Source organism: Poecilia mexicana, unplaced genomic scaffold (genome assembly GCF_051168715.1).
Source record: "Poecilia mexicana isolate PSO_F unplaced genomic scaffold, ASM5116871v1 scaffold_14, whole genome shotgun sequence".
Lineage (NCBI taxonomy): Eukaryota > Metazoa > Chordata > Actinopteri > Cyprinodontiformes > Poeciliidae > Poecilia > Poecilia mexicana.
The window spans coordinates 1,752,396-1,780,179 of record NW_028263383.1 but is presented as its reverse complement, the minus strand read 5'-3'; the positions used below and the strand labels follow the sequence as shown (position 1 = coordinate 1,780,179).

Genomic DNA, 27,784 nt, shown 5'->3' with positions numbered 1-27,784 from the left:
GAGGCAACCCATGCCTCGCTCAAGCGCCTCACCGGTGACGATCAGCTGTCTCTCCCAGCTGACGGTGGCTGCGGCGTTGCTGGCGATGCAGGTGTAGTTCCCGTTGTGCTTCAGTGTCACCTTGGAGATCTGCAGGGAACTCATGAACTCTTTGGTCTCGATTGCGACGCCAGAGGCAGAGCCTGGCACTATGAGCTGGCCGTCTTTGTGCCAGGTGATGCGTATGGGCATGTCCCCGGACGACACCACGCAGGCGATGTACATGAGCTTCCCCACTGAGGTAGAGGGGATGTCGAAGGGCTGGATGAGTGGCGGCACTGGGAGAGACAGGAAGAGCACATGGAATCAGAGGAATAAAGGCAGCGATAGATGTCTAAGGGTGGCAGTGTGGCCATCTGGAGCAATGCTGAAAGAGATAGAGAAGGTCATTGGCCAGTGGGCTCCTTCTTTGCTGCCACCCTCCCTTCAGCTCCCCCGTCTCCTGCAGCCCATAATAGCTGCTCTGGTTTGAGTCCAATTGGCTGGGGGAAGTCATCCCGTTGCCATAGCAATGGAGGTTGAGGTGGGGGTACTACAGCTGAGACATCTGGGGGATTTAATCTAGGCTTCATTATTATTCATCTAATTAAATCAGAGACACACTCACACTCAGGCACACGCGCACACACACACCCTTAAACACCTCTGCAGCTGCCGCGCTACCATCGTTAGCCGACTGTCGAGCTGAACAAAATAAAGACGCAAACATCCCGAATTTACAAAAGAACACCAGCAAACGCCACTGATCCGCATCAAAAATAACGCCGCCGTCGCAAGTCGGAATATTGCACGCGTCATAATTGGTCTGAGTTCATCACAATCAGACTAATCCCAGAGATTCTTGAACTGTGACGTATCCATGGCGATCAAACGAAAAGGAAATTCAAATATTTATCCCTTGATTTGTGTACAGATATGCAGAGAACCGGCTAATAGTTGTTAAAATAAGTTGTACAATTCTACTTTGCAAATAAAGCTTAGTTCTTTTTTGTACAGTCTTTAGAATAGATTATCCACCGTCCTGTGTGTGATCTTATGCTCTCTTCTCTTTAGCTCATTCCACAGGTTTTCTACAGGTTTTAGCTATCATGTTGAAATGTACCAGTGATGACCACTTCTGAGTTTTCTGGCAGATATCCACAGATTTCTATTTAAAAAGAGTTTATGATGCCATACCGAGCTTCACAGATTATTTACTGGCCACTAAACAGCATGTTCTACAACCTGGATACTTTTATAATTTCCGCTATTCTCTCCTCACTCTTACCTTTAACCGTTACATGGACCGTCTGGTTGATTGACACTTGGGGCTGGATCAGAACGCTACACAAGTAGGTCCCTTCATCGGCGCCCTTCTGCACGTCCGTAAGCCTCAGGGTGCCGTTCTCAAACACCACTTGACGATGATTATCAGGCAGCTGCATGCCGTCCTTCAGCCACTTGATCGAGTAGTACGGGTAGCCAATCACGCGGCATGTTATATATGTGTTTCTGCCTGCCACCGCTGTGATATCTCGCATGGGTCTAATTCGAGGCGGACCTGGAGACACGGGGAAGAGAGGGAGGGGATGGAGGGAGGACACAGGGACAGACGCGAAAGTAGGAGAACAGGGCGGATGAGGTGACGGAGGTCATAGGGGCAGCCAATGGGGACGAAAGGTGAAGAGATAAAAGTTGAGGAATGGAGTGATTGGGGCAAATTGACAAGTGGAGAGGAAGGTTAGTTATGCCCCCATTGCTAAAATCTGACTGAGGATATTTGTTAATATCTAATTACCCTAAGCAGATTTAAAATGCATCTAAATGAGTAAATACAGACAGAAAACTAGCTAGCTAGCTACATTAGTTTGATAGATACACAATATTGCCAAAGAAATTTGCTCATCTGTCATCCCATGCAGCACATGTGAACTTGAGCGACATTTTTTAGGGTTTAAGATGATGCCACACATCCTCCCCAGCTGCATCAGCTTCAATTCTTCTTTGGCAGCTTTCCACAAGGTTTGGGAGTGTGGAAATGCATTTGTGTGGTCAGACACAGATGCTGGAAAAGAGAACTTAGCTTGCCATCTCCTCCACAATCCATCCCAAACTTATTCTGTCTGGTTGGAGTCAGGAGTGAGAAAACTGATCTTTACTGACCTTGGTATTGTACTGGTGTGCAGTCGTGTTGGAACAGTCCTTGAGCTGAAGGCCACAAACACTTTGAAGCAATTGAGCCTACAGAGAGTTGGCAACCTCTGCACACTATGTACCCCAGCACACTTGTTTCAAATCGTCCAACTACGACGCTATGCTGACAGTCGCTGAACTCCATTCCTTCACAAATCTCTCTGACTGGCTTTTATGCAGCTGTGGCCATGGACACGATTAACACCAAATTCAATGATTGTATGGTTGAGCAACTTTTGGCAACATAGTGTAGATACAGTCACAGGAAAAAAAAGAGTGCTTCCATGACTGTATTGACAGTTATAGAAAAACTAAGTACACCCCTTGCATGTTAAGTAGTTTTTTGTAGACTTTCTCCTCTGTTGCTCTTCGGTATATTGAAATGAGAACAAATGTGTTTATACATCTTTCCTACAGACCCATCGATATGTTTCGGTGAATGCAACAGTCTTTTTTCCACTGCAAAGTAAGCTGACATCATCACTTCACCACCACCAGTTTGTGCCGACGTGGCGTGCTTGTTTCTCGCCAAATATGGAGTTATACATTCTTCTTGCGGCAACTCGAGTATATTTTCCCGTAATCTTTTTGCAGGGAAAAGGCTCTCGCCCGGTAATCCTAAGAAAAAAGCCAAGCTTGTTCAGTCTTTCTCTAAATGTGGTGACATAAACTTTTACAGGCAACATGTTCCTCAAGCTCCTGGTTTTTTGTTTATAATTGATCTGAGCATCTTATTTAGGAGAAAATTTACTCTGACTGGGAAAACTTAAAAGGTTGGATTTAAAAATGTTGTTAAATGGCTTCATAACCTTTCTCAGTTTGTTGAAGAGCAACAGTTGCTTCCTTAAAGTCTACTAGCGTCTTCTGGCCTTAGCACTGCAGTAAAACACAAATGCTTTCTGCTTTCCCTTTAAATATTAGAAAGGCAGCAAGGGTGGACTTAGTTTTAGATAGATAGATAGATAGATAGATAGATAGATAGATAGATAGATAGATAGATAGATAGATAGATAGATAGATAGATAGATAGATAGATAGATAGATAGATAGATAGATAGATAGATAGATAGATAGACAGACAGACAGACAGACAGACAGACAGACAGACAGACAGACAGACAGACAGACAGACAGACAGACAGACAGACAGACAGACAGACAGACAGACAGACAGACAGACAGACAGACAGACAGACAGACAGACAGACAGACAGATAGATAGATAGATAGATAGATAGACAGATAGATAGACAGATAATGATATTTGCTTTGATCTAAGCCCTGCATGTTTGTATAGAGTCAGGTGTGAGTGCATTTATATTGAAAAGCAGACAGGCACCTCTTACGTTTATGCGCGCTTGGTACTCGGCGCTACCGGCCGAGTTTCGTGCGACGCAACGATACACTCCCCCGTCTCGAATGAGTGGACTGCTGACGTTGACGTGAGACACAGTCAGGCCGTCGGACAGGGTGTACTGGCTGGTCTTGTAGGTAGAATCTCGCACCACGGGCTCATCGTCCAGAGTCCAGGTGATAGAGGGCGGTGGGGCTCCTTTGGCAGCACACATGAGGGAGAAAGGCTCGCCGGGGTTCACCACCCGCTCGCTGAAGGAAGACACAATACGAGGAGTACCGTCTGAGAGGGGACAGAGAGGAAAAGTGGAGATGGAAATAAAAAAGCCGTGATTAAAACCAATTCATTTTTGTAGACATCTCTCTCATCCTGCTGGCCTTTGTCCACGCACCCTCTAAGAGAATAATGGAAAAGTCCTGAGCTGTGTGGCCCTTTCGGGAAGCAAAGCACTGGTAGGCTCCGGAGTGGAACTTCTGAGCTGCAGTGATCTGCAGCGTGTCGTTGTGTTGTCCCTGTATGGAGATGTGCTGGTCGGGAACAATAGGTTCAGTGTTCCTGTACCAGCTGATGGTGTATTCTGGAGAACCCTCCACAGTGCAGGTGAAGAACAGGGTGCTGCTGATGCCTGTTTTCAGGTTCTTGGGAGACAGCGTCACTCGCAGTGGATCTGAAAACCATAAAAAAAATAAAATAAAATAAGCATGTGATGACAGAATGAACTTCCTGAAGGTGAGACCAGACATGCAAAGCAGAACAATAAAGCTATTTCTTTTAGTTGTATCTTTTATGTTGTCTTTATAGAAAGTAAACACTATCAAATGATTATGACACAACCAATCTATTAAGACAATACATACATTACAGTTCTTAAATGTTCATTTTTATGAGTAAAAATTCACAAAAAAAAAAGTTTTACTATGTGATATGAAATTGGAAGATTTACCAATTTTACACCTGAACAACCCTGAAAAGGATTGGCCAGTTCCAAAAAATAAAAGTCTGATGCATCTGATGTGTTCTTCTGTCATTTAATATGCTCTATTAGGAAATATGGGTCAGGTCAGCATCTGCCTTCAGTAGTGGTAATGCTGAACGCTAATGCTAGTGCTAATACTAAAGACTGCGCACATCAAAATAATTTTGTCTATATTTGTAAAATATTTCCAAAGTTTGTGGGTTTCTTTCACTTTCTCTCTTTCTCTCTCAGACACATAATAATAATAATAATAATAATAATAATAATAATAATAATATCTTGTAAAATGATACACAATATATCTTTTCCATACGTGAAAGAAAAAGAAAAAAGTCTGTTATTCTGAATCTTTCTGGAAAAAAGTCAATAAAATATCATGTCATTCATTCTTTTAGTTGAGTTTTATTTGTAGTTACCTCTATACCATAACATGCAGAAATTTTTGTCATGCAAAAAGCTGAAACTTTGAGTTGTTCTTAAGAAAACATTATTTAATTTTAATTAATAGGATGGCTAAATGTATTATTTATCTGGAAAGTAGAAAATATAAATTGTAGTCAGGTCAGAGCATTACCAACTAAAAAATGAGCTAGTCATGATCTCTGGTCAGGGCCTCTCCACTAACACACTGAATATATTTATTTTAAATTTAAAAACGTCACTCTGAGACTATTACACTAAACTAACATGATGACACGCCGATTTAAACGTACAGTAGGTGTTTACGGTTAGAGAGGGCACAATCAGCAGTGGTGACTCAATCAGTTCGACACACTCATTAAAAAAGCAGCTGGAGATATCTCTTCACATCTCTGTCCACTTGTGTGTTTATAAGTGTGCCTGTGTGTTAAGGAGAGAAGAGAGTGCGTGTGTGTGTGTGTGTGTGTGTGTGTGTGTGGGGGGGTGTGTGTGTAAATGTCAGTGAGCAATAAGGCAGCTGGTGGTGTATGCTGGGGGGCATCGCTGCGTCTCCCAACCCCCCCTCTCACCCTGTCAGAGTCACAGAGTGTGCTGCCATGATGTGCCCACTGGCAAAGCCTACTGCCTTCCCATTCTCTCCCTCTGTCTCGCCTTCCTGCCTTTGTTTCTTTCTATACTTCTCGCATTGATCTAACCTGCTCTTATTATCCTGTTATTACATCGCAGATAATGTCATTCCAACACTGTCTGGACGTCCGATTGTCCCTTCTGTGACCCCTTGTCTTCTTTCCTATCTTCCTCAGCTTGAGTGTGTGTGTGACAGTGAACGGTGCTGGCAGCTGTGTTATGGAGTCACACTCCACAATTTACTGCCCCTGTCTCTCTTTTTGAGGGCTGATATGATGGGGCATCAAGCAGCTCACATACATTTGTTACCGACACACTCGAAGTGTGACCGCCGGAGAGTCGCGCCTCAAACCAAAAAGGAGACAGCTCAGAAATGTGTCCCTCTGCCAGGATGATTCACTCAGAAGACACGGCGAGAAACTGTCAGGTTATTTGTCGCCGAGCGTGTGTGTGTCACACACCTATTACGTGAAGCTGTCCAGACACCTCCTTTGAGCCAAAACTGTTGGTGACCTCGCAGGCGTAGCTGCCGCTGTCCTCCTGCCTCAGGTCACTGACGGTCAGCCCAGTCAAGCGCCGGGTCCAGCGGGCGTCTGAGGGCAGCGGTCGACCATCTTTCAGCCAGCGCACGGTGGGGCTCGGGTAGCCGCCCGCTATGCAGGGGAGCTCGATGCTCTGGCCGGCGTACACCTCCCCGGCTTGGAAACTGTCCAAGATGGTGGGCGAGGACTCGCTGGGGTCTGAGGGGAGAGGTTGGGTTACAATTACTGATGAGCTAAAAGAGGAAGTGAAACAAAACAGAAGTAAAATTGAAAAAAAAAAACGGGTGCTCACCCATTACTGACAGCCTGGCTCCGTTGCTTTGCCGCGTCTCTCCACTGTACTTATGCTTGGTGATGCAGCGGTATGTGGAGAGGGCGTCCTCTTTCTGAACATCAGAGATGTAAAGAGCTCCAAAGGAGGTCAGGGAGAACCTGTTACCTAAAGAGAACATATCCACAGTGAAGAAGTGATGACCACAAATCAACTCATTCTCATTTAAACACAAACTAAACAGCACACAACGATACATAACACCGTCTCTCCATAACAAAAGCTTATACCTCAATGCACCAAAACAATTTTGGAAAGCCCAGACGATGATGTTACGGCTTTTCCAAGCTATAGATGTGGCGGCGACACTAATAGGGAGCCATGTTTGCTGTGATTAGTTTCTTTATAAACATCCGGTACAATATAAAACGTACTATCCCGGTCCCCTGTGCATTCTGACTGTGGAACAAATACGTTGTGCTTATTGCTGAAGCGTGTTGCACTGAGAGCTAACAGCTGCCTGAACAGTTGTCTCTACCTGCCTAATGATGTCGCCTCCAACAACCTGGCACTCGGTCAAGACCTGGAGGACAAACTTCGGTCACTTGAACAAAACAAATTGTCTCTCGCAATACATAACCCCTGCTCTTCTGCATAACACCACAATAACTAGTGTAATTCAACAGATGAAATGCTAAGCACATTTTCAAGTGACAAAGCTGCCTCTTCTCATTTTCCCTTCAAATAATGTAATTATTTGTTTTTGTGTAAAGCGTGTGAGGTTTTGACTTGGTGGCTTGGCTCAAAAGGTTTCTCCACTATTCAATAACTTAGGGCAAAACAATGACTTTTCTTCATTTTTCCATTTTCCACTGCAAATAATTTTTTTTCATAGCTGTGTGTTTCAGTGTTACAAAAACTTTTAGATTATTTTTTTTCATTAGATGCCACTGAGCCTTTTACAAACAACAAAATAAACCCACTAACAATTTACAGATGTTTGCTTTGCATAGACATCTGTGAGTTAACCAAGTATTTTAAGGCCTAAGATCACACAGGAAAACACAGGATAACATGAGACTACAGGGAGGCAGACTGTTCCCCAGTGACATCCTCTGTGCCCTCTGTCCTAGATCAATACAGGAGTCATTTAAGATTATTAATCCTACAGATCAGGTCCATATCTTGCCCTCTTCTTAAAATAACTATAGACTTAAGTTATTTCTTTCTGAAACTCCCCTTTTCATCACAACAATGCTTCTTATTATGCCATTTACTACCATTCTTAGGAGCGTTGGACTGAAAAGTCGTTCATATAATGAGTTCAGGTCCACCAGGTGTTTGCTAATTGCTGCTGCCACTAGTCTGGAGGAACTACTGGGGACTGAAGCTCCATGGAGGAGCTTTGTTGAAATATGAGACAAACATTAAGGCACCACCCCCAACGGTTGCCACGGGATTCTCAAACATGCATGACAGAATCAAAGCAACTCTCTAGGTATGTTTTTGATGATGAGTAACATTATCATATGAAGTTCAATAACCCTCCCTTCAAGCTGCAAAAAAAAGGATTAATTCTTGTATTAAAAATAATCAATATATTATTATAACTGCACTTTTGTAGTAGTTGCTTTTCTGCTTTAAAATACAATTTTTTAAAAAGATTTCTATGTTTCCATGGTTCCCAAAACTATTCATAGACTTGGCAAATTCAGAGACAAAGAAGTATTTTTACTTTTACCAACACGCTTCTTCTCACTGCTAGTAATATTACAGCTTTCTAGTGACCTAACCAGGGTCCTGACTTGAATCTGACAGAAAATCTGTGGTTAATGATTAGGGTGATGGCAAGAAGGCTCTCCAACCTCAACGATGGGATTTTTCTATTTGTGATTAAGAAGGAAGAGAAGTAAACGTAACAACATGAAACAAGATCTGCCCATCATGCCGAACATCTGCATTTGTAACGTCATCTTTAACATTTAGGGGTTGAAAATCTATACCAGTATAACTCAGTCCTGTTAATAATGATCGGTCCGTTTTTGACGAGGACTGACTTAATTGTTTTTAACCTAGCAATTTTTAAAGTGCACATTTTCTAATGTTTACTTAAAAAAAAACACAGCAGTTCTAGTCATCTTTAAACTTCACCACGCTCCCCCATCATTTCTTCCTCAGTCTTCATGGATCGCAAGTTTCGCTCAAGAAAAACTCGATTAAAAGAGTCCCTTATTAATAAAGTTATAACAAATAAATTGAGTGTGACAGGATTCAAAATTGATTGAATGCACTCGGTCTTAATTTGCAAACATTACGTATCACCTGCGCTTTTTAGCATCCGTCTGCTAGCAGCTGGTCGGTGCCCGTGTGTATGTAAAGTGTAAGTGTGCTCATAAGTATCAATATTTGATCTGAAATTCCTGTGTTTGTCAGTCGGGAGGCTGAGGAGATGTGGTGGAGGTGGCAGTTAAGGACTGTGTATGCGTTTCCTCTCACAACATCATGACCTTAGAGGAGGCACAGGCTGCAATTTCACAGCAGCCTTTGTTTGCCCCCCAGAATGAAGCCTTACAGGATAATGAGCACTTTAAGGCTGCTACTCCCACAACACCGAAGAGATGCCTGTCACAACACTCTGACACAGGCAGGGAGAGAGAGGTTGCAGGAGGAAAAGGGGGGAGTCAGCTGGATCTGTCAAAGCCACACTTTCTGTCTCGGTCCCCAGGTCCTCTGCAGCAAGGCTCAATTCATCCCATCTGCAGCTTCTGAAACAATGCTGATTACACAACTCGTGTCACATAATCCCTCTCGCTCTCTGGCCGTCCTGACCGAGCGATTTGCTCACAGAATCCGTCTTGAGTCTCGACTCCGGCCGACCCCGTCTTTGTGTGAACTCTCACATCATCTGTCTCACCTCTTTTATCTCTCTCGCTTATGCTAGCTCTCAGTCTCTAAGCAGAGTGTCAGACAGAGTAAAATATTAATTACTAAATCTGAAATCACGGTGCTCCCTCAGTTTTTATTCATGTTGACTTCACTGGTTAATGAGAAAGGGAAGCAGCATGCATCACACACACACACACACACACACACACACACACACACACACACACACACACACACACACACACACACACGCACACGCACACGCACACATACACACACACACACACACACACACACACACATGCAGGTGCAGCAAAATGTGAATGTAAAAATCTTGAAAATGTGAGTAACTGAGTTTACTGAACAGCGAGGAAAATACCTCATTCACCAACATCGTTCACTCGATCTGGAAAGCCAAAAGACCCAATAAACTCTAAAACTAGTGCGTCTGAATGTGTGGATTTGTATCCAACCCCATTAGTCTGATGCCATAAATAAAATCCAGTGCAATAAAAGCAAGTCACCTAACTGGTAGCTGTGTAATTTACTCTCAATAGCATAAAGCCTCTGCAGAGGAAAATCCACAGAATGCACAGCAAGCATGAGATGTCCTGGTCGGAGCCTTGACTTTTCAAGATTTAGGGAATTTAGGACGGACAGAATTGTGTTTATTTGCTAAATGCTTTTGGTTATCTTCCCACAAGTCGTTTGCTGGAAGTTTGACCCATTCCTCCTGACAGAACTAGACTGGGTCAGGATTCAAGGCCATATTACTCACACCTTTTATAGGCTGTACCTACAAAGAGACTAAGATCGGGGGTTTGTGTGTATTTCATAAAAATCTGACGCAAGGCAATTTGTGTCCCAACTTCAACATCCTGGATGAAGCTTTGAGAAGTTATTTTCCTTCTTTTATGAGCTGCACTAATCCCCCTGGAGTAAAATATGCACACAGCATAATGCTGCTACCTCCGTCCTTCACAGGTGGAATGGTGTCAGGTTTGTAGGAATGATATGATGGCTGGACGTCAACATGCTATTTATTTCTTGTTTGAAGAGATGAACATGGCATCTTCAGGTGTCTGGAGATTCTACTCAAGAATAAATTCTCCTTTAATCTTTAGATTTTTCCACGAGGAAGAAAGCTCCTCAAATGTTGTGAAATAATTAAAATCTTACAAAGCAATGACATTACTATCTAGGCCAGTGTTTTTCAACCACTGTTCCGCGGCACACTAGAGTGCCGTGAGTGATCGTCAGGTGTGCCGTGGAAATTATTCAATTTCACCTATGGTACCGTATTTTCCGGACTGTATTTTTCTTCAACCACCAGGGGGCTCTCTAGCAGGAAGTGAATCATTAGAAGTCAAAATTGTAAATCAAAGAAGAATGCGTTAATTTTCATTTAGAACAGCCACATGCTAGCAGCAGGCACAACGGAGAAATGTTTTCAAACTCATATGATGCAGCTTTTAAGTTGAGGTCTGTCGAGCTGCCACTACAGGAGGGAAATAAAGCCGCTGCACTTAAGCTCGGTGTGAACGAAACCATGGTTAGTAGTGACTAGCGGCGTAATCATGTAATTTTCTTACCACTAGATGGCAGTAGGTACAGAGCATTTTACATTAAAACAAGAGAATTAGTGATGCATGAATGTTACAGGTAGCGGTGAGAGCATCGTATTTAGCTGTGACGACAGTGATGGAAAAGACCGTGAAGCTCAGCAGTAGTTGGAAAGAACATGGGTCCATTTCCCACAACATGTCTGTGTGAAGTGAGCTTCTCAAGCCTGGCTACTATAAAAACTAAAAACAGAGAGAGACTGAGAGCTGTTGAGGAAGAGCTTTGTCTTTCTTCAATTTCTGCCAGGAAATCAGCTGTTTTCATCCAAATATGCACAGGTTTCACACTAGATGGGTAAAATATACAGATATTGACATTTTGTACATGCAAATCTTCATATTGTAACAGTGAATATGAAGTGAAATCTTTCCCAAATATTATTGCTTCTTTCAGAATAAGAATTATTTTCTGTATTCCGGCTATAAGAATGCTTGTGGATTAGTTTGTAAAACACTTTGAAGTTTTCTACAACTTCTTTAAATTTAAGACCACATCGTTTTGGCCCTGTTCAGGTGTATTTTTGAAGTGGACATGTTAAGTGCAATTTGAAATAAGAAATGTAAAATATGATAAAAATACATTTTTGTGTTTATTTGATTCCTATTCAAGACACTTCGATAAGAATGACTATAATATAGGCGGCTACAGAGTATCTTGGTTTACATTTTTGGTTGGTGGTGTGGCTCGAGATTTTTTCAATTAAAAAAGTGTACCTTGGCTCAAAAAAGGTTGAAAAACACTGATCTAGGCTGTCTTCAACTGACATAGTAATCTTAATAAAATAACACACTGCATGTGACGATGTGGTCAAAACTTTACTTCACAAACCTTAAACCCCTGAAGACTCACAAATAACCAAAACAGCTCCCAGGGACTCACAGACTAAAATGATTTGTCAACAACAAGATGAGTCTTTAAAAAATCTTTTCAGTCCTAAAGAAGCTCTTTGAAAGCAGCCGCATTGCCTTAAGGAAGTCGACATTGTTGGATCTCGCCAGAGTTTGGTCAGCTTCTGTGAGATGCATTCATGGAAAAAAGATAAGCAAAATCGCTCATGATTCCTGCATGCAAATGGGCGCCAGATGGGAGCTAGCATTTCAGCCTCCTAATTCCAGCCGCTGCTCCAGAATACCCAGAAGTGTTTCGTAATGCCATAATAATAGCTAAACTTTTGAATAAATTCAGATTTGTTGCAAATCGCTCACTTGTTTTCCATGAAAAATATTTTTCAACTTTGCGGTTCACCTTCCTAAAGTCCTTTAGGAAGGTGGAACGTTGATCGTGTCGGACCAGCTTTACTTATAGGGCATTTTTAAGCACCCACGGGACCAAAGTGCTGTTGGCATTATGAATGATTGAACACGTTTGATAGGAATAAATTTAAAAAATTCAAAAATAAAATGACACACATGTTCATTTTGCCTTAAATTGGGACTCAATTTGCAGTGAATCAAATGAATAAAGTGTAATCTGCAGACCTGTTACAACTAGGGCATTCATGTAGGATCCACCTGGTGTTTGTCCAGGACCTACTCTTTGTTCTCGTACTGTTAACATTCATTACTCGAGCTGATGTTTTTGTTTTGTATTCAACAAAATGGCAGCCAAGCAGTGACATAACAGTAGTAACCTGCTGCAAGAAGGAGTTTTAAAGTAGGGGAAGGTAAATGGGAGATATTACAAGTATAAATGTGTGTAAGAGAGAAAAGGAGAAAAAAATTAATAAATAAAAGCATGACTTTGTCTATAAATAGAGCATATACTGTAGCCTTTGTGGGTCCAAAGGTGTGCATGCAGCGAGTGTGAGTTAGGAGCAGCCTCATTTTCTCACATGCAAATGAAGGCGTCGGTGCAAAGATAACGAGGCCCATATTTCCACCTCCTCAGCGGGGCCATTATTTATTGATGTTCTGCATCTTTCCCCCTCCCCTCCTACTCTCGTGCTTCCTTCATCCTCTCTCTGTTGCTAGGGCCTTCTCGCCGCCATCTCGTTGGGATTTCAGCGCACTTCCACCAATTACTAAATCATATTTTGTTGTGCAAATCGCTTGAGGATGACAGCGACCGTGTAACCTTTGTAGTTTTGGAAATACGAAACGGCTTCGGAGGTTGCTGAGATGAAAACGGTGTCAACAGAAAGTTGCTCTAGATAAATTTATAGCAGCTTGAAGCTTTATTACCAAGTACTTTTGTTAAAAAAAATATCAAAAATAGCACAAAGTAGCTTCATGTTGTGTTTTTCTCCAAAAGGTCGAAGTGCAGTTTGAAAATTGAGTTTATTTATTTATCCAGCTGACTTTATCTTCGGGACATCTTCATGCAAATTGTAAATATGCTATTTAGACTAGATCAAGTGATTTTAAAAGAAAGGTCTGACTTTTTATAGGTCCCCTCTGCATGGACTCTGTGTCAAATCAGGCTGGAAAAGGCTAATGAGTCATTGAACTCCCACTCCTGTTCCTTTTTCTGGTGGATCATTACAATCTGTTCCCTGGGGTCTACATCTTACTCAACACAGATTACAGTCAATGACAGTAGTTTATTCCCTAGAAGGCCTCTCCACTTTAAATTATAATACTTGCTAATTACGACATCAAAGGAGAGCGAGAAGTTTCAAAGGTAGCAGAAGGTCAAAGGTTTTGCAAACAGTGGACGCAGATCGTGTTTATCAAAACATCCATACCGCTTTTGTTTACATTTTCTTGCTACTTAGAGTGTGCAGTTAAGATTTTTATATTTCAGCAAAAGTCAAACAAAAAATAAATGCACTTGCTGCAGATTATTTTAGAAGTTTTGCTGCGTCTTTTCAACACATCAGAAATAGCTCTGCTGGACAAAAACGCTTTGAGTTTGAGTGTGAAAAATATAGTCAACATTCTAAATGTGACTTTATCAAAATTGTGCTCCGCTCTCCTGCCTTATACATTTTGCTCTCAGCGGCAAGTTGCAGAGAAGAATTTGAAAGAAGGTGAGAAGACAGAAGGAAGGAGGAGCAGATCAAACACTTGTGACTGTCACCGAAAGGAGACAAAAGGAAAGAAAAAACATGCAGCATATTCTGCTGTTTCCCTGCAGTGCTGGAATACGCTCGGTGCCCACAAACGCTGACATGATGGGGACGCGCACACGCTCAAAACACCAACCAATGCTTAAAATATATACATATATATCTTGCACAAATGTATTTACATATATTTAAATGTATGTGTATTAGCACTAAAAAGTGGATGATGAGTGTTGATTAATCAGGATGGGAGGGGAGAAAGGAAAGATGGGGAAAGTCAAAGGAAAGATCGAGGGCTAGCTAAGGGGGGATGCAACAGTGCATGTCTCTGTTCCCCATTTATGCAAAAAAGGAAGTTACATCTAAATTCAGAGCAAGAGCAAACGGCAGGCTGTCTTTGCTTCTCTCTCTTTCTGCTGTGTACATTTAAAGATCAATGCAGATCCAGGTGGTTGCCATGAAATATGTGCTTTCCTGTATGATTCACTAGATATCCACTAAAATATGGCCAGTAGCTACAGTTGGATGATTTCCAGCTTTGACTGGTGGGTGGTTTGTTGCAAACTCAAAAATCCCGCCTTTTTTCAACCTTTGAATGCACCGCGCCAACCCGTGCTACCTGGTTGCAGAAAAAGAGATGCTCTTCAGTGTAGAAGTGTTCCTGAGAGAAGCAGTATTTGTAGAATCAGTGAGGTGTTCAACATTAATTCATTTAGGTGGTGAAATAGTGACACTTTGAACAAATACCCAGAAGGTCCAACATTGTACAACAAAAAAAAGTATTTTCACCAAAAACACACTGTTTAATAAACACCAACTCTACTCACTGCAGAAGACGTTTTAAAATGACAACTTTGTCATAATTTGTATAAAAAACAACAACAGGATTTTATTGTGAATGTTTGATGTTTCCACTGCTTCCAATATAATTTATTAACCTCACATGACAGGAAGGCTGGAAAAAACACATTTTCTTACGTTTTCCTACATAACTGTACAAAAATTACACATTGAAAATTGACCGCAAATTTTGATTGGCGAGTCTCACACTGGTCTGCTTTTATTTCACAGTCAAATCAGGTTTTACTGCCACAACCGATGCTCAACAACTCTGATAAATGAAGGTCCATTCTGCTGCATTGCTCTAGCAAAAGAGGCTTTGTTACGGCGGCCAAACCGTTCCTGCGGAGCATGAATCAATATGCCAGTTAAGTCCAACACAGCATAAGGAACGTCTGAATCTCAGCCTTCAGCTCTCTCTTTTTCCTCAGCTCGCCTCTCTGTCACTTGTTCATTTTCTGGAAGAGGGTCGGTCGAGTCGCTGGGAGAAGCCGCGGCTCTGTCATGTTTTCATTAAAAAGCTACGCTTCACTGTCTAATCCTAACTACTGTCCTCTTCCCTAACCAATTCTGACTGCTTACCTCATCTTTCAATCATACGTGCCCTGCCTCTCGCCTACGTGTGATCTCTCGCACGCCGACTCTGGGCGAGTGCGGAGGATGCTCGAAAGTTGAGCCGGACAAACGTGGGAGCGGAGACGGGGCGGGGTGGGCGACACGGACAAGGGGCAGAGTCCGGTTTCTGCAGCAATGAGACCTCGTCTCTTCTGCTCCACTGGATCCTCTGTCCCAATTTGCCCCGTGTGACTTTAAACAGTAAACACTGGGGGATGGGACGGAGCGGAAGGGTCTGTAAAAAGTCTGAACGGATCGTTGAGGACAGAATTAAAACCAGCTGCATTCGCGAGACGCACACAGCACAAAGCCACAGCAAGGACTGCGTCCCGTCCCGACCAGACAGCCTAAATGGACCAACCCAGATAGAGGCACCGGCAGGGAGATTAAGAAACAGTGGGAGCATCAGAGGAAACGAGGGATGGAGGGGGAAGAGGCTGAGCGGATGGAAGAGAAATAGGGAGAGATGTAGAAATAGGACTCCATTATTCATGACGTGTGTTTCATGTGCTGGGAGACATCTGGGACAGCAGTGATAATGAGAGTCCCACGAGACAAAAAAAAAAAAAAAAACTACATACACACACATCCTGGTACACAGAATCATACAGACACGTGCTGCCACAGTCCACACACCTACCCTCTGCAGGATGTCCCATTAACTTCTACTGAACCGTTAATTGTCTGTGCACCAAAATCTAAATTCGAAAGGAATGCAAGACTTTAAAACTGTGCGGCAAATCTAGCCCCCAACAGCACAAAGCGCTCACATCTTCACCTCATGTTTTTTTTTTTACCTAGTTTCAAATAAGATAAAGAAGCCGCAGTTTGTTTATGTCTTTGTCTGATTGTGTGTGTTTGTGTGTGCGATGCAGTGTAGTCCAGCTTAGCCCATGGCCTGGGGCAGTGAGCTGCATTAGCAGCACTGAGTGAGCCGCCTGGTCTCTCCCTATTAGAGCGCTGGTGGCAGAGGAGTGTCACCGCCCAGCGAAGAGACACGCAGGACGACAGAGAACATAAATACTGCCAGACACACACATACACACATGAATACAGACAGTGACACACCACAGAAGGACAGCTAAATGACTCTCGATACAAACAGGACCAAAGCGTAATATAAAGAAGTTTATTTCCAATACGGGATACAATTCTGAGAAATAGTAATAGTTTAGTTTTCTGTGGAGATGCTCTCCTGCCTGCCATCACCCTGATATTTAGTTCTTGCCAGAAATTCCTCATCAGATTCAAGTCAGGACAGGACTCTGGTTTTCAAATGTAGAAAATAGAATATGTTGGTAAAAAGATGATCTTAAACATAAATCTGTATTGATTTGTATATATATACACACACACACACACACATATATATATATATATATATATATATGTATAAATGAAAAATTCCCTTCTCACCCTCCACGGGTGGTCTCTTTTTCATCCTCTGAGCTCAGGTCCTCTACCAGAGGCCTGGGAGCTTGAGGGTTCTGCGCAGTATCTTATATATATATATATATATATATATATATATATATATATATATATATATATATATATATATATATATATATATAATATATATGATGTATATATATGTAATAGTTCGAGCTATTACAAAAACTCAAACCACTTCTCACAAAATCTTTATACCTTTAGTATCAATTGCAGAAGTGAGACAGAGCAGAAAGGTCCAATGTGGGGGGGGAAAAAAGCAATTTAGGTTCCCAGTTTGAGTTCAGTTCAGTTATTTATAAGTTATTTACATAGCTACAATTTAGCAAATGCCATCTCAAGACACTTCACGAAAACTGTACATGTTTGCTTGACATGTGCAGTTCGTTGTTGGCACATTTTGCACCTTCGCCTTGCGGGGGCAGTAATCTCCTCCCATATGCTAACTGGTCTGGGCTTCCCAGTTTGCTTTCAGGATTCTGTGCGTTTTGACAGGTAAAAAACTGATTGATAGTGTTTTGCAGAATACACTTCAGTTTGCATGACACAACAAACTACCATTGTTGTTAAAATTTCTACTTGAAGTTGCAGTATGTAACTTTTATTATTAAAATATTTTTTTCACACATTTATTGAAACTGCCATTATGGCAGATAATGAGACAGATTATCTGTGAAAAATCTTCTTCCAGTTCTAGAAACAACCAATCATAGCCAGGAGGAGGGTCTTAGCACTGCCAATCACCCTCTGTGTGGGCTCCTCTTTCCCCACTCTCTCTCTCTCCCCTCCTTGCTCTTTCTGCTACAGCTAGCATAGCCTGTCATGAATAAACAGTTTTTCTGTAAGGGTAAGTTGCTTCTCCGTCATTAACACATTTAGCAGCGAGTGCATGGGGTTGATTGACAGCTCTAAGACCTTCTTCCTGGCTCTAATTAGTTGTTTTTGGTGAGGAGCGTTGCATTTTTTCAGATTGCAATAATAGCTGTCTGGAGGAAATTGATAGTTTCACAGATTACTTGTCTCATAACAGATGGTGACAGCTTTAATATATGTAAAAATAAGCTTTTTTTCATTTTTTCCAATCAAAGTTACATACTGCACCTTTAATCTCATATTTATTTTGTGTTTACATACCAGTGTGCCATAAAGGCTGGCCTTAGCTTGCTCCCTAAATGCATTTAATCACTTCCTCTTACATTCTGCTTTTACTTTGTGGTTGATAAAAACCACTTATCTGTAAAATATGAACATATTTCTACAAAGGGAGCAGCCCAGTTTCAAACAGATTCTTTTTTAAATTGTTTTTAGCTGATTATAGCCCTAAGAGACTTTGACTGCAGAGAAGAAAACTACCCATGTGCTGAAGGTCTTTGAATTATTGACTTGTATACATGCAACATTTTGTATGTACAAGCTAATCCACAAACAACAGCTGAGAAACAACTCTGTCCTCTTCCGTCACGTTAACCTCGCACAAGCCTTTCTGGTTTGTGCGCCGCTCATCTTCCTATCCATTGCAGTCGATCTCAGCCAGCAGTGTTGACTTGACCCATCTGTACGTTTGGACAGTTTATAATAAGGAGAATCAATAGGTCTGATTGGGAGGTCATGTAGGAACATGGTGCCTGGATGACCTCCAGAAATCCCCCGTTCAATCCCTGATCACGCTTTCTCCCAGACTCTAGATGATCAGTGGTGTCAGATAAATTAAAAGGGAGTTATTTATAAATGTGGATATTCAGAAAAACATGAAGTTGTCCATTTTAGACAGACTTACTCCATGCGACTATCTGATTAAATCTCATATAAAACGAGGCTGTAATTCCCCGACTCTTGCAAGTTGAGGAGCTCTTTCTAAAGCCAGGATTAGAATAAAAATCACTGCCTTCCATAATGATAGAAAGAGACATGAAGATTGAAAACCAGATCCAAACTTCTTGCCACGCTTTCCTTTGTCTCGGTAAATAAACATTTCCTTAAACACAATTTCCCAGCAGAGCCGCTCATAATCTCCTCGCATTAATCCGTCTTTCGTTAGCCTTAACAAAAGCATGGAAGGGAGCCAAAGAAAAGGGGGTAAAACCTCTTTACTTAAATCCTATTCCCACTCCAGGCCACATAAACCCTTCACCTCTTTTACTTTAAGCCTCGACACAAGCCTTCCTGCTTTCACTTTTTCTTAAAGACTCTGGATGAAGATTAGTGTCTATCCTTTGCAGCCCCAGTATGGACAAATCGTTTACCTAACTTTTAGAAAATATAGAAGATAAAAAGTGCACGAGCGATGCTAATCTTACAGGCTTGACCTGACTGAAACTACAAGACCTCATAATAAAGATGCAGCTAATTGGCTCTCAAATGAAAATACACTTTTGTTGTGTTTTTGAGCACACTGCACCTCTCAAAATGATTTCTACTTTTGAAAAATGTCAACATTTTCACACTTTACAACCATAAACATAACATGTTTTATTGAGATTTGATGTGACAGACCAATACAGTTGACTAGAATAAAAAAACATATAATTTTCAATTTAAGAAAAAAGATTGAAGAGTTCTTGTTGGGATGTTCAACTTTGCAGCTTAACTCTGCTTTATACTTCTCCAGATCTTTACAGAAGAGTGGAGTATAGATAGCTTCACAGCTAATCACCACTTTGTGTTAATCTATCACATAAAACCCACATAAATCAAAATTGAAGTTTGTGGCTGTAATAAGACACGATTCAAGAAATAAGCTGAAATATTTGAATAGCTTTGCAAGGCTTTTGCAGAGTTTGTGAGCATCAATTTGACAACTGAGGTTTGAAACTTCTGGTCAACGTAAAACAATGAAAAACAGACATCAGTAGATCTGAATTTACACCACCCATCAGATTTTGGGATAGCTTGTAACCAACTTCAAAAACCAAACAGAATAATTTCCTACTCTATATGAAATCTTAATTTCCTGTAAGCCTTTCCAAATGCACTGGCTCCCTTTCTCTTTCAGTCGCCGTACCAACACTTCTTGGCTCGGAAGAAAAGACAGTAGCCAGATTCCTGTCAGAGTGATGTGCTCGCAGGGGGCTTTCCCATCTTTTCCTCTTACAGTGAGTGACACTGATACACTGACACACTGTAAACATGCCCGCGCAGCACCCGTTTTGTGTTCGGCGGAGACACAAAGCCAGCGGAGGCAGAGGGGAGCGACTGCGAGCCACGATGGAGTGCATGCATTATGCGAGTTAAATGCACGCGAGCAGGCAACTGTGGCAGTGTGTAAATAGTCAATAATAGCCGACACTTGTCAGCCCTCTGCTCTGCACACACAAAGCCTGCAGTTGGGTCATTGCTGAACTCCGCCTCTTCTACCCCACTCCCCATTTCCCATCTCTAGCCCCCCCCCTGTCCCAAACACACACAACTGGGCCTCTCAAGCAGATATAATTATGCCTATTGTGCCCCTTGAACACACAGGCAACACGCATGCAGACACACGCACTTATCTGTGCTAATTAACACACCCACCCACGTGCCTATTCAACCTAACTGAGTAAAAGATGGCTGCCAGCACTCCATCTGCTCCTGCTCTGCTCTCAGCACACCGGGGCAAATAAGAGAGGGGGCAAAAATATCCAGAGAAGGCGGCAGAGGTGAACAACCCACACATCAAGTGGCAATCATTCACTTGTTCTCATGTTCTCAGACAAAATCAGAAATCAGAGCTAAATTTCAGCGCATTTGGGATAAGTTTGCATGTGCGTATAGATGCACCCTCATCTGCATGATGCGGTCCTGACAATAACCCCCCCCCGCCCCAACCTTGTGCCCTGCTGCGTGCCACATGGGACAGGCGGGAGAAGGATGATGTGTGACCCGATGATGATGGGGGGAGGCGATGGTCGATAGGGTTGTGTTCCAAGAGCCCTGGGGATGCCCCGTGCTCTTCGCCCTCCTCTGTCACACAGCGCCCTGATGCACCCAGGCAGCCCGAACACAACAACAACAACAGGACAGCCGTCACGCAGCGGGGCAGAGCTCTGCCTTAATGTGTCCCGAGTTAATGTTTAATGAGTACTCCGCATTCAGGCTGCCTCATGCAAAACCTGAAAATGGCTTTACTATGTTGGATTTGAGAGCAACGCGTGTTTGCACTTTGTACTGCTTGTACTTTGTGGAGGCGAGTGCGTGCGTGTGTGTGTGTGTGTGTGTGTGTGTGTGTGTGTGTGTGTGTGTGTGTGTGTGTGTGTGTGTGTGTGTGTGTGTGAGAGAGACAACTGTTTACAAGAGTCCGCGGTGTTCCAGACGAGTGTATCTATTAATGTATTCCTGCTCCGAGTGCACAGGCACAGATTTACAGTACAAACAGACATTGTGTCCTCACACGCCGCTGCTCTCCATGAGGTCTACCCATCACCTCCCTGCTGCACCTCTGCAAAGCCTCATGACAATCACTTTTTAATCACTGAGCAGGCACCTTACGCACCTTGTGCATAACCCAAATATCGAGGTGTCAGATGAAAATGCACAGAAACATGGGAGAGCAAAGAGCAGAAGTATGAATTTGAACCTATTTTGTCATTTAGGAAACTTTTGTGGGGTTTTTTATTTATCATACTTACAGGACAAAGTAAAATTAAACCAATTACTATTTATGTTTCAGGCAGATTTAGATTTGAAAAATAATAATAATAATAAAAAAAAAACATGTATAAGTTTTGGGGGGAAGTAACACGTAAATAAATAAAAAAATTACATTTAAAATTATTTCTATCCTTGTTCTTTGAGGTTGCGGCACTTAAACCCATCTTATAATTAGTGACCAAATTACTGAATCTTTCGTTTAGTATTTTATTGATCTGTCCTTGGTGATGAATTGAACGTCGTTATGGTTCAATTCATAAAGACGTTTGATAATCAAACGTCTTTAAAAATCAAAAGATTTTATGGCGTAATTCATGAAAATCCTCAACTATAATGAAAAGTTGATGCCTTTGTTTATGTAAACTACTAGGAGTCATTTTGTGGCTATAGACATTTTATTTATTAGGAGAAGCAACACTTCCTTGGTCTGTAAACTTTGCTGAAAACTGATGTGTTTACAAAAGCAGCACTTCAAATTGACTTTGTTCAGATTTTAAGACTTACACCTCCAACGAGCACCAAGTCGTGATAAACAAAATATCAGAAATACATCTTCAGATTTCCTTTGGGCTAGAGTATTTTTTTTTCTTTTTTAATTGAGTATTTTAAGGTTTTAATATGAATAAAAATCTAATCTCAAAGGCCATTCACAGAATTATTAACACTCTCTGCAAGCTGATCATCTTGCCTGTTGTTTTCCAGTTGTCTGAATGGATGTGTGTTTATAGGCTGCGCGCTGTCATGTCTATTGAACGGCCTAACATCAAACTGGGACCCGAGGGACAAACGATCGATCTGTAATGTAGCCTGTAAGTGACCTCGCCACCTGGTGAGTCCCTGTAGAATCTGAGTTTGCACTGCAGGGCCTCTTAATGCAGCATTTACACACTTCCACTGATTAAATTCACGCAGCCGTCAACAATGAAGACTTCTGTTGTTGGACTAGATTTCATGTAAATCATATGACTTCTTTGCAAACGCATAAATATGAGCAAACTGTGTAGCAGGTGGATTACACAGAGCATTGCGGGGCATCTTCTGTGGACCACCATGTGGCTGCAGCCATCTGCTGGTCCTGTTTCTATTTATCGGAGCCTCTCATTAGCTTTCTGCTAGTTAGACTGGCTGCCTGGATCTGCAGGCCCCACTGTTGTTTTTATTCTTGTCCACAAACCCTCCATCTCTCTGTCCCTGCTCCAGCTCTCCTGCTTCAGATCCTCACTGAAGACTACGAAGTCTCCCTTGTCTCATCAGGGTCCATTGTACGCACACACACACACACACACACACGCACGCACGCACACGCACGCACGCACGCACGCACGCACGCGCACGCACGCACGCACGCACGCACACGCACACACACACACACACACACACACACACACACACACAAGGCCCAACTGCAGGCAGCGTACATTATGGGACGGCGTAGTGCGAGGGAAATAGGTCAGTCTGCCTGCACCCCTCCCCTGTTAAACCCCGCTCACTGTCCTGGCTGGACGTGAAAGTGGGACAGGCGAGGGGACACGCGCACACACACACACACACACACACACACACACACACACACACACACACACACACACTCACAAACACACACACAATGCACCAGATGGGTAACGTGTGTGTTTGACAAAACGGAACCTGTTGGGGTTCAAAGGGCAAGCGACTGTGTTGTGTTATGTCATCAACTCCACCTTCCGACCGGTATGTTGGTGCTAATGATCAGTGTCCGCATGTAATGACACCACTGTAAAAAAAAAAAAAAGAGAAAGACGTGCAGGTATGGAGAGAAAATGAGGTGGGGAATTTGCATTTTTAATTCAGTAGAAGCAGGGCTGCCTAGGCATTTGCTTGTCGTTATGTTGTGTCCAGATGGTGGGAAATTTCAGAGGAGAGCTAGAGGAATGAACTGCGCCTGAGGTCAGTCGTAGCACCAATCTTCCTCTGAAGGCCACGGTTCTCTAAGATTTCAAGACCCCAACTCAATCAAATCGAATTTAAACAATCACTGGAGAAAAATCAGTAAGTAATGTAGAAACCATCTTGTAGCCCCTCTTGACGACTGCAATTACAATAAAACTCAGGGTTTTTATAAATCAGAACCAGCATGCATGATGAAACTGGGCAGGAAAGTCTGCAACTTCCTGAACAACAGTTGTCTTTGCTACACAATCACAAAACTGGAGGTGTGCCCCAAAATTTCCAGCTAGACATTTCCAGGAAGACATTCGCCAAAAGTCATCGAGCCAGGACTCAAATGTATGATGGCTGAATCAGGGAGTCAAGTCTGTGTCGCACGCTCTAGCTAGTGAAGGTAAAGCCTGCATTGTCTACATAATATGCATGGGAACTATATAAGTTTTACCATGCTAATCATGCTAATCGCTGGGATTATATGCAAAAGGCAGTCTAAAATTTCAACTCTAGTCATTACAGCAACTTTTCTGTCTCACACATCTCTGATTCTAATACAAGTGGTTAAGACTAGAAAAGCTTATGAGAACATTGTTGCTAAAGTGAAACTGGAAATTATTAAAACTGGTTTGATCAGGTCAGAGCTGGGCAATTGTCCACAGATCTCTGATTGGTAGATTTCTACGCAGTAATAATGTAGATAATCTAATATCCAGTGTTACTTAAGGGCGTGCAGTGGACACCAGGAGTTCGCTGGGGTTAGGACCACATCCACCAAAATACTCAAATACTTGAGATCCCCTCTGAAAATGCTTATATCTACCTATTTTAATAGTTCAAACATCAAGTACTGTAACATGTTTTAATAAACACAGTGGAAAACCGTGTTAGACGTTAGCTTCTTGAACTGAAGCTATCGTCTACAGTCTTCTTTATCTCCATTCTTCGAGGTGCAGCCAATAAGCTCCTGGGAAAATCAATTGGATTGACTGGTTTGCAAACGCCAGGCAATATTACGTCCAGTAAAATTGGACCTAAAGATAGTTCGGCAGTTCCCAAACTGCATTTTCCTTGAATGTTTTAGAAAAAGACATCTGTGAATCTGTGAATACTGAACTGTAATCAGTGGAGATTCACGGTTTGTGGCTTAGATGTTAACAAGGTATGAACTGAGACTCAGTTTTGAGAAATGCATATTCTTAACATCCTTATATGCAACAGCATTTTCTCAGATGAAGATCACTAAGAAGGTCAAAACGAGTCCATATGAATTATGAACATATACTCATCATGGTGCGCTGGTGTTTTATGTGCGAGACGACAGGCAGGTTAGACAAGCCTCATCACCATCGTTTTAAAAATATTTATTCATTTTATTTCACGGTCCAAGAGCAAAGTTAGAAAGTTTTCTCATTAAATACGAAAAAGGCAAGTTATTAAATGAATGACCCAAGTGTGTGCAGAGACAAAGCAGACGTGTTCACCTTACACAGTGGATTTACTCTCTGAGGATCAGCTGTAACACCTTCTGCTATGTTTTTAAGACCAGCTGACAGGACTGTGGCAGGCAGTCAACCGCTCACACGCACACACATGCACACCCACACACACACGCACACACACACACACACACACACAGACAGCTTTTAGTCACAAAATCAATTTTAATTTTCACATCTTCATTAGATCTATCCAGAGAGACCCTCACTGGAGAAGCAGACCATGATGAAGCACAAAGACAGTTTGGTGATGGTTAACACTGAAGCATGAGATCAGCATCAATAATGTTTCCCAAATATTTGCCTGTATGTACTTCCATATGTTTCCATGTGATGCTCTGACTCAGATTCACTGGAATATGCTACGCTTCTGACAGCCGAAGACAAACGTAAGCCGAGCTCAGTGTGCAACTCGTCTCGTTCTGCATCTGATTCTCACACTCACTGCTCATCAACTGACCTATATACCCCTAATTACACACAGCAGCCTCATAAACCCGTACACAGAAACCGTAAATATACACTCAGAAATGACACATCCAAATTAGATCATCTACCGTACCTAGAAAAATGTTTTGTTCTTTCCGTAGTTTTGTACATAGCACTCTACTGAATATAATTTTGCATTTATGACAAAAAAAAAGAACAATAATAACTCATTAGGCACATATTGAGCCATCTATACCATGTATAATGGTGCTGGCAACATCATGCTGTGAAGATGCTTCTCAGCAGCAAGCACTGCAAGGTCAAGATTGATTGAAAAATATTCCCAAGCGACTTGGGAGAACATTTACTTTCTAGCAAAACAAGGACCCAAAGGAAGGGTAACACAGAAGTGGTTCAAAGACAACGAGGTTAATGTTCTGAAGTGGCCAAATCAAAACCAGAATCTCAATCCTGTTGAAACTTTGTGTCTGGACTTGTAAAGAGCTGCTAACACCAATCAACAAGCAGCGAGACAGAAACTGAGCTGCTTTGTAAGGAAGAATGGAGGAAATTAACTCAATAGCATCTTCCACAATGTTTATCCTTTGTAAACATGAAAACAATTTAATAACCTCCTTTACTTTGTGCTTTGGATACCAAAAAGCTAAATCATCAGAAAAAAACATTAGAAATTGATTAAATGATAATGAGAATACAGTACAAATGCAACATGGTATCAGTGTGTTTTTGCATACATATGAAGTAAAACACCATCTGCTTCAGGACCTAAGGCCATTCTTGCCCTACTACCCTCTTTGCGTCTCTCTTATTTGCCGCTAATTTCTGTCTTCTGCAAAGGGATCGCGCAAATAAACCTTGCATTCTTCCCAAACATAAAACTTAAAATGCACAAAGTGCCGCATGTAACATCAAGCTCAACTTTTTTCTGTATCTTTCCCCGTCAGACGCACTCACACCCAAATGAGGTTAATGAAGATGAATGTGAGGGCACCAGTCCTATTGACATCCTGTGTCTCTAATTGTGGCCCTGTTCTTCAAGGACATGGTGGGAAGACAAGCAAGGAGTGGACAGAAATAGAAACGGTGGGACTTTTGGAAGAGAGTCTGTCTCTCGTTTTCTTTAGTGTCAAGCTCAATTAAGTGCAAGACTTGACATTAGCTGGAGAAAACTGAGTGTGATGAGGAAAGCGGTGAAAGGAGGGACAGAGAGAGGGAAATGTCAAGAAAAAAAAAAACAGGAGGAGGAGGACGAGGGCCACCAGATCAGTGATCCAGAACGGTAAGCAGACAGAAGACACACGTTAGGAGTTCGGTCAAGCAGAGCGCTGCATCCAACCCTCCTCCCACAAAATCAGAGACATAAAGGATAAAGACATTCCCACGTCCAGGAGATGCAAAGCAATCAAAATCTCCCAAAAAATAAAAAATTACAATCGCCTACTTGATTTCCTACCTGGAACAATGGAAACAGTGTCTCTTTCCCAGGACACAACACTGACATACTCCTGCACGGCAGCAGGAATGAGGCACTTGAACACTGCTACGTTGCCCCGCATTGAGCGCTGGTCCGCCACCCGCACAGTGTAGGGTTCCCTGAAAACTGCAAACACACACACACAAAAATATCATCTAATAGAATTTTTAAAGCTTATTTTCATTACAGACAATAGAGGTGAAATAAAAGTCTAGAATAATTTAATATGTGCGTGGTCTTAAGACTGAATAGACATTGTCAACACATGAATGAAGAGTCCTGGGTGTATTTATTGGCACACCTGGTAAAAATATACAACAGTCTCAAAATAAATTAATCTTTTACTGAAGGAACATAATCTGACAAAAAAAATATTTAGAAAAATCCACTCGTCAATGGGAGAACATGTATTCAGTTAAAATCTGATTGTTTTTAATAAAATGCCTGGTGAAATGGTGGGTGGAACCCTAAAACATACTACAGTGTGTTGCAGGGTTTTCATTTGTGTTTGTTTTGTTCATTTTTATTCAACAGCTTTTGTGTTCTGCTCTGCTTAGGTCTGGAATTTCTTTTTCTCAGATGGGACATCAGAAACACCCGCGCAGACATGGGACCATTTCCAGAAATCTTTTCGTCCAAATGGAAACACTATTTAAGAGGTGCTGAACATGCGACGTGTGCATGAAGCCTCCACACGGGAAGCACAACAAGAATATAAAAACGGCGAACCACAAAGTGTGAGCGAAGTCTTTCATGTGGACAAACAACGAAGTGGAGCTTCTTCTCCATGTCGCAATGTATTATGAAACTCATGAGCTACAGGACAAACATGTAATCTGCCTTTTGTTGCTATGCAAGATGCGCTTAGAGGTTGGGTTAATATGTTAGGGTTTTCTCAAAAATGGCATTTTTGTTTTCCACATGGCAGACATTTTCACTCTGTAAGCCATAAAGAAACGGAATTAGAGTTTCCTAAAGCGCCGTTTCCAGGTGG

At 42.0% G+C, this 27,784-nt stretch overlaps 1 protein-coding gene across 2 annotated transcripts in view; it reads right to left on the bottom strand.

Moving 5' to 3' along the window:
- LOC106919086 (cell adhesion molecule DSCAML1-like) overlaps positions 1–27,784 on the bottom strand; it is a 66,899-nt gene that overhangs the window by 21,544 nt on the left and 17,571 nt on the right. For both annotated transcript variants that reach the window (XM_014989248.2, XM_014989249.2), the window contains exons 3-9: positions 26,770–26,916; positions 6,423–6,569; positions 6,050–6,328; positions 3,957–4,232; positions 3,551–3,847; positions 1,307–1,579; positions 33–317 (exon numbers count right to left, since the gene is read on the bottom strand). In XM_014989248.2, coding sequence (XP_014844734.2) covers positions 33–317; positions 1,307–1,579; positions 3,551–3,847; positions 3,957–4,232; positions 6,050–6,328; positions 6,423–6,569; positions 26,770–26,916 — 1,704 coding nt within the window. The remainder of the gene's footprint in view (positions 1–32; positions 318–1,306; positions 1,580–3,550; positions 3,848–3,956; positions 4,233–6,049; positions 6,329–6,422; positions 6,570–26,769; positions 26,917–27,784) is intronic.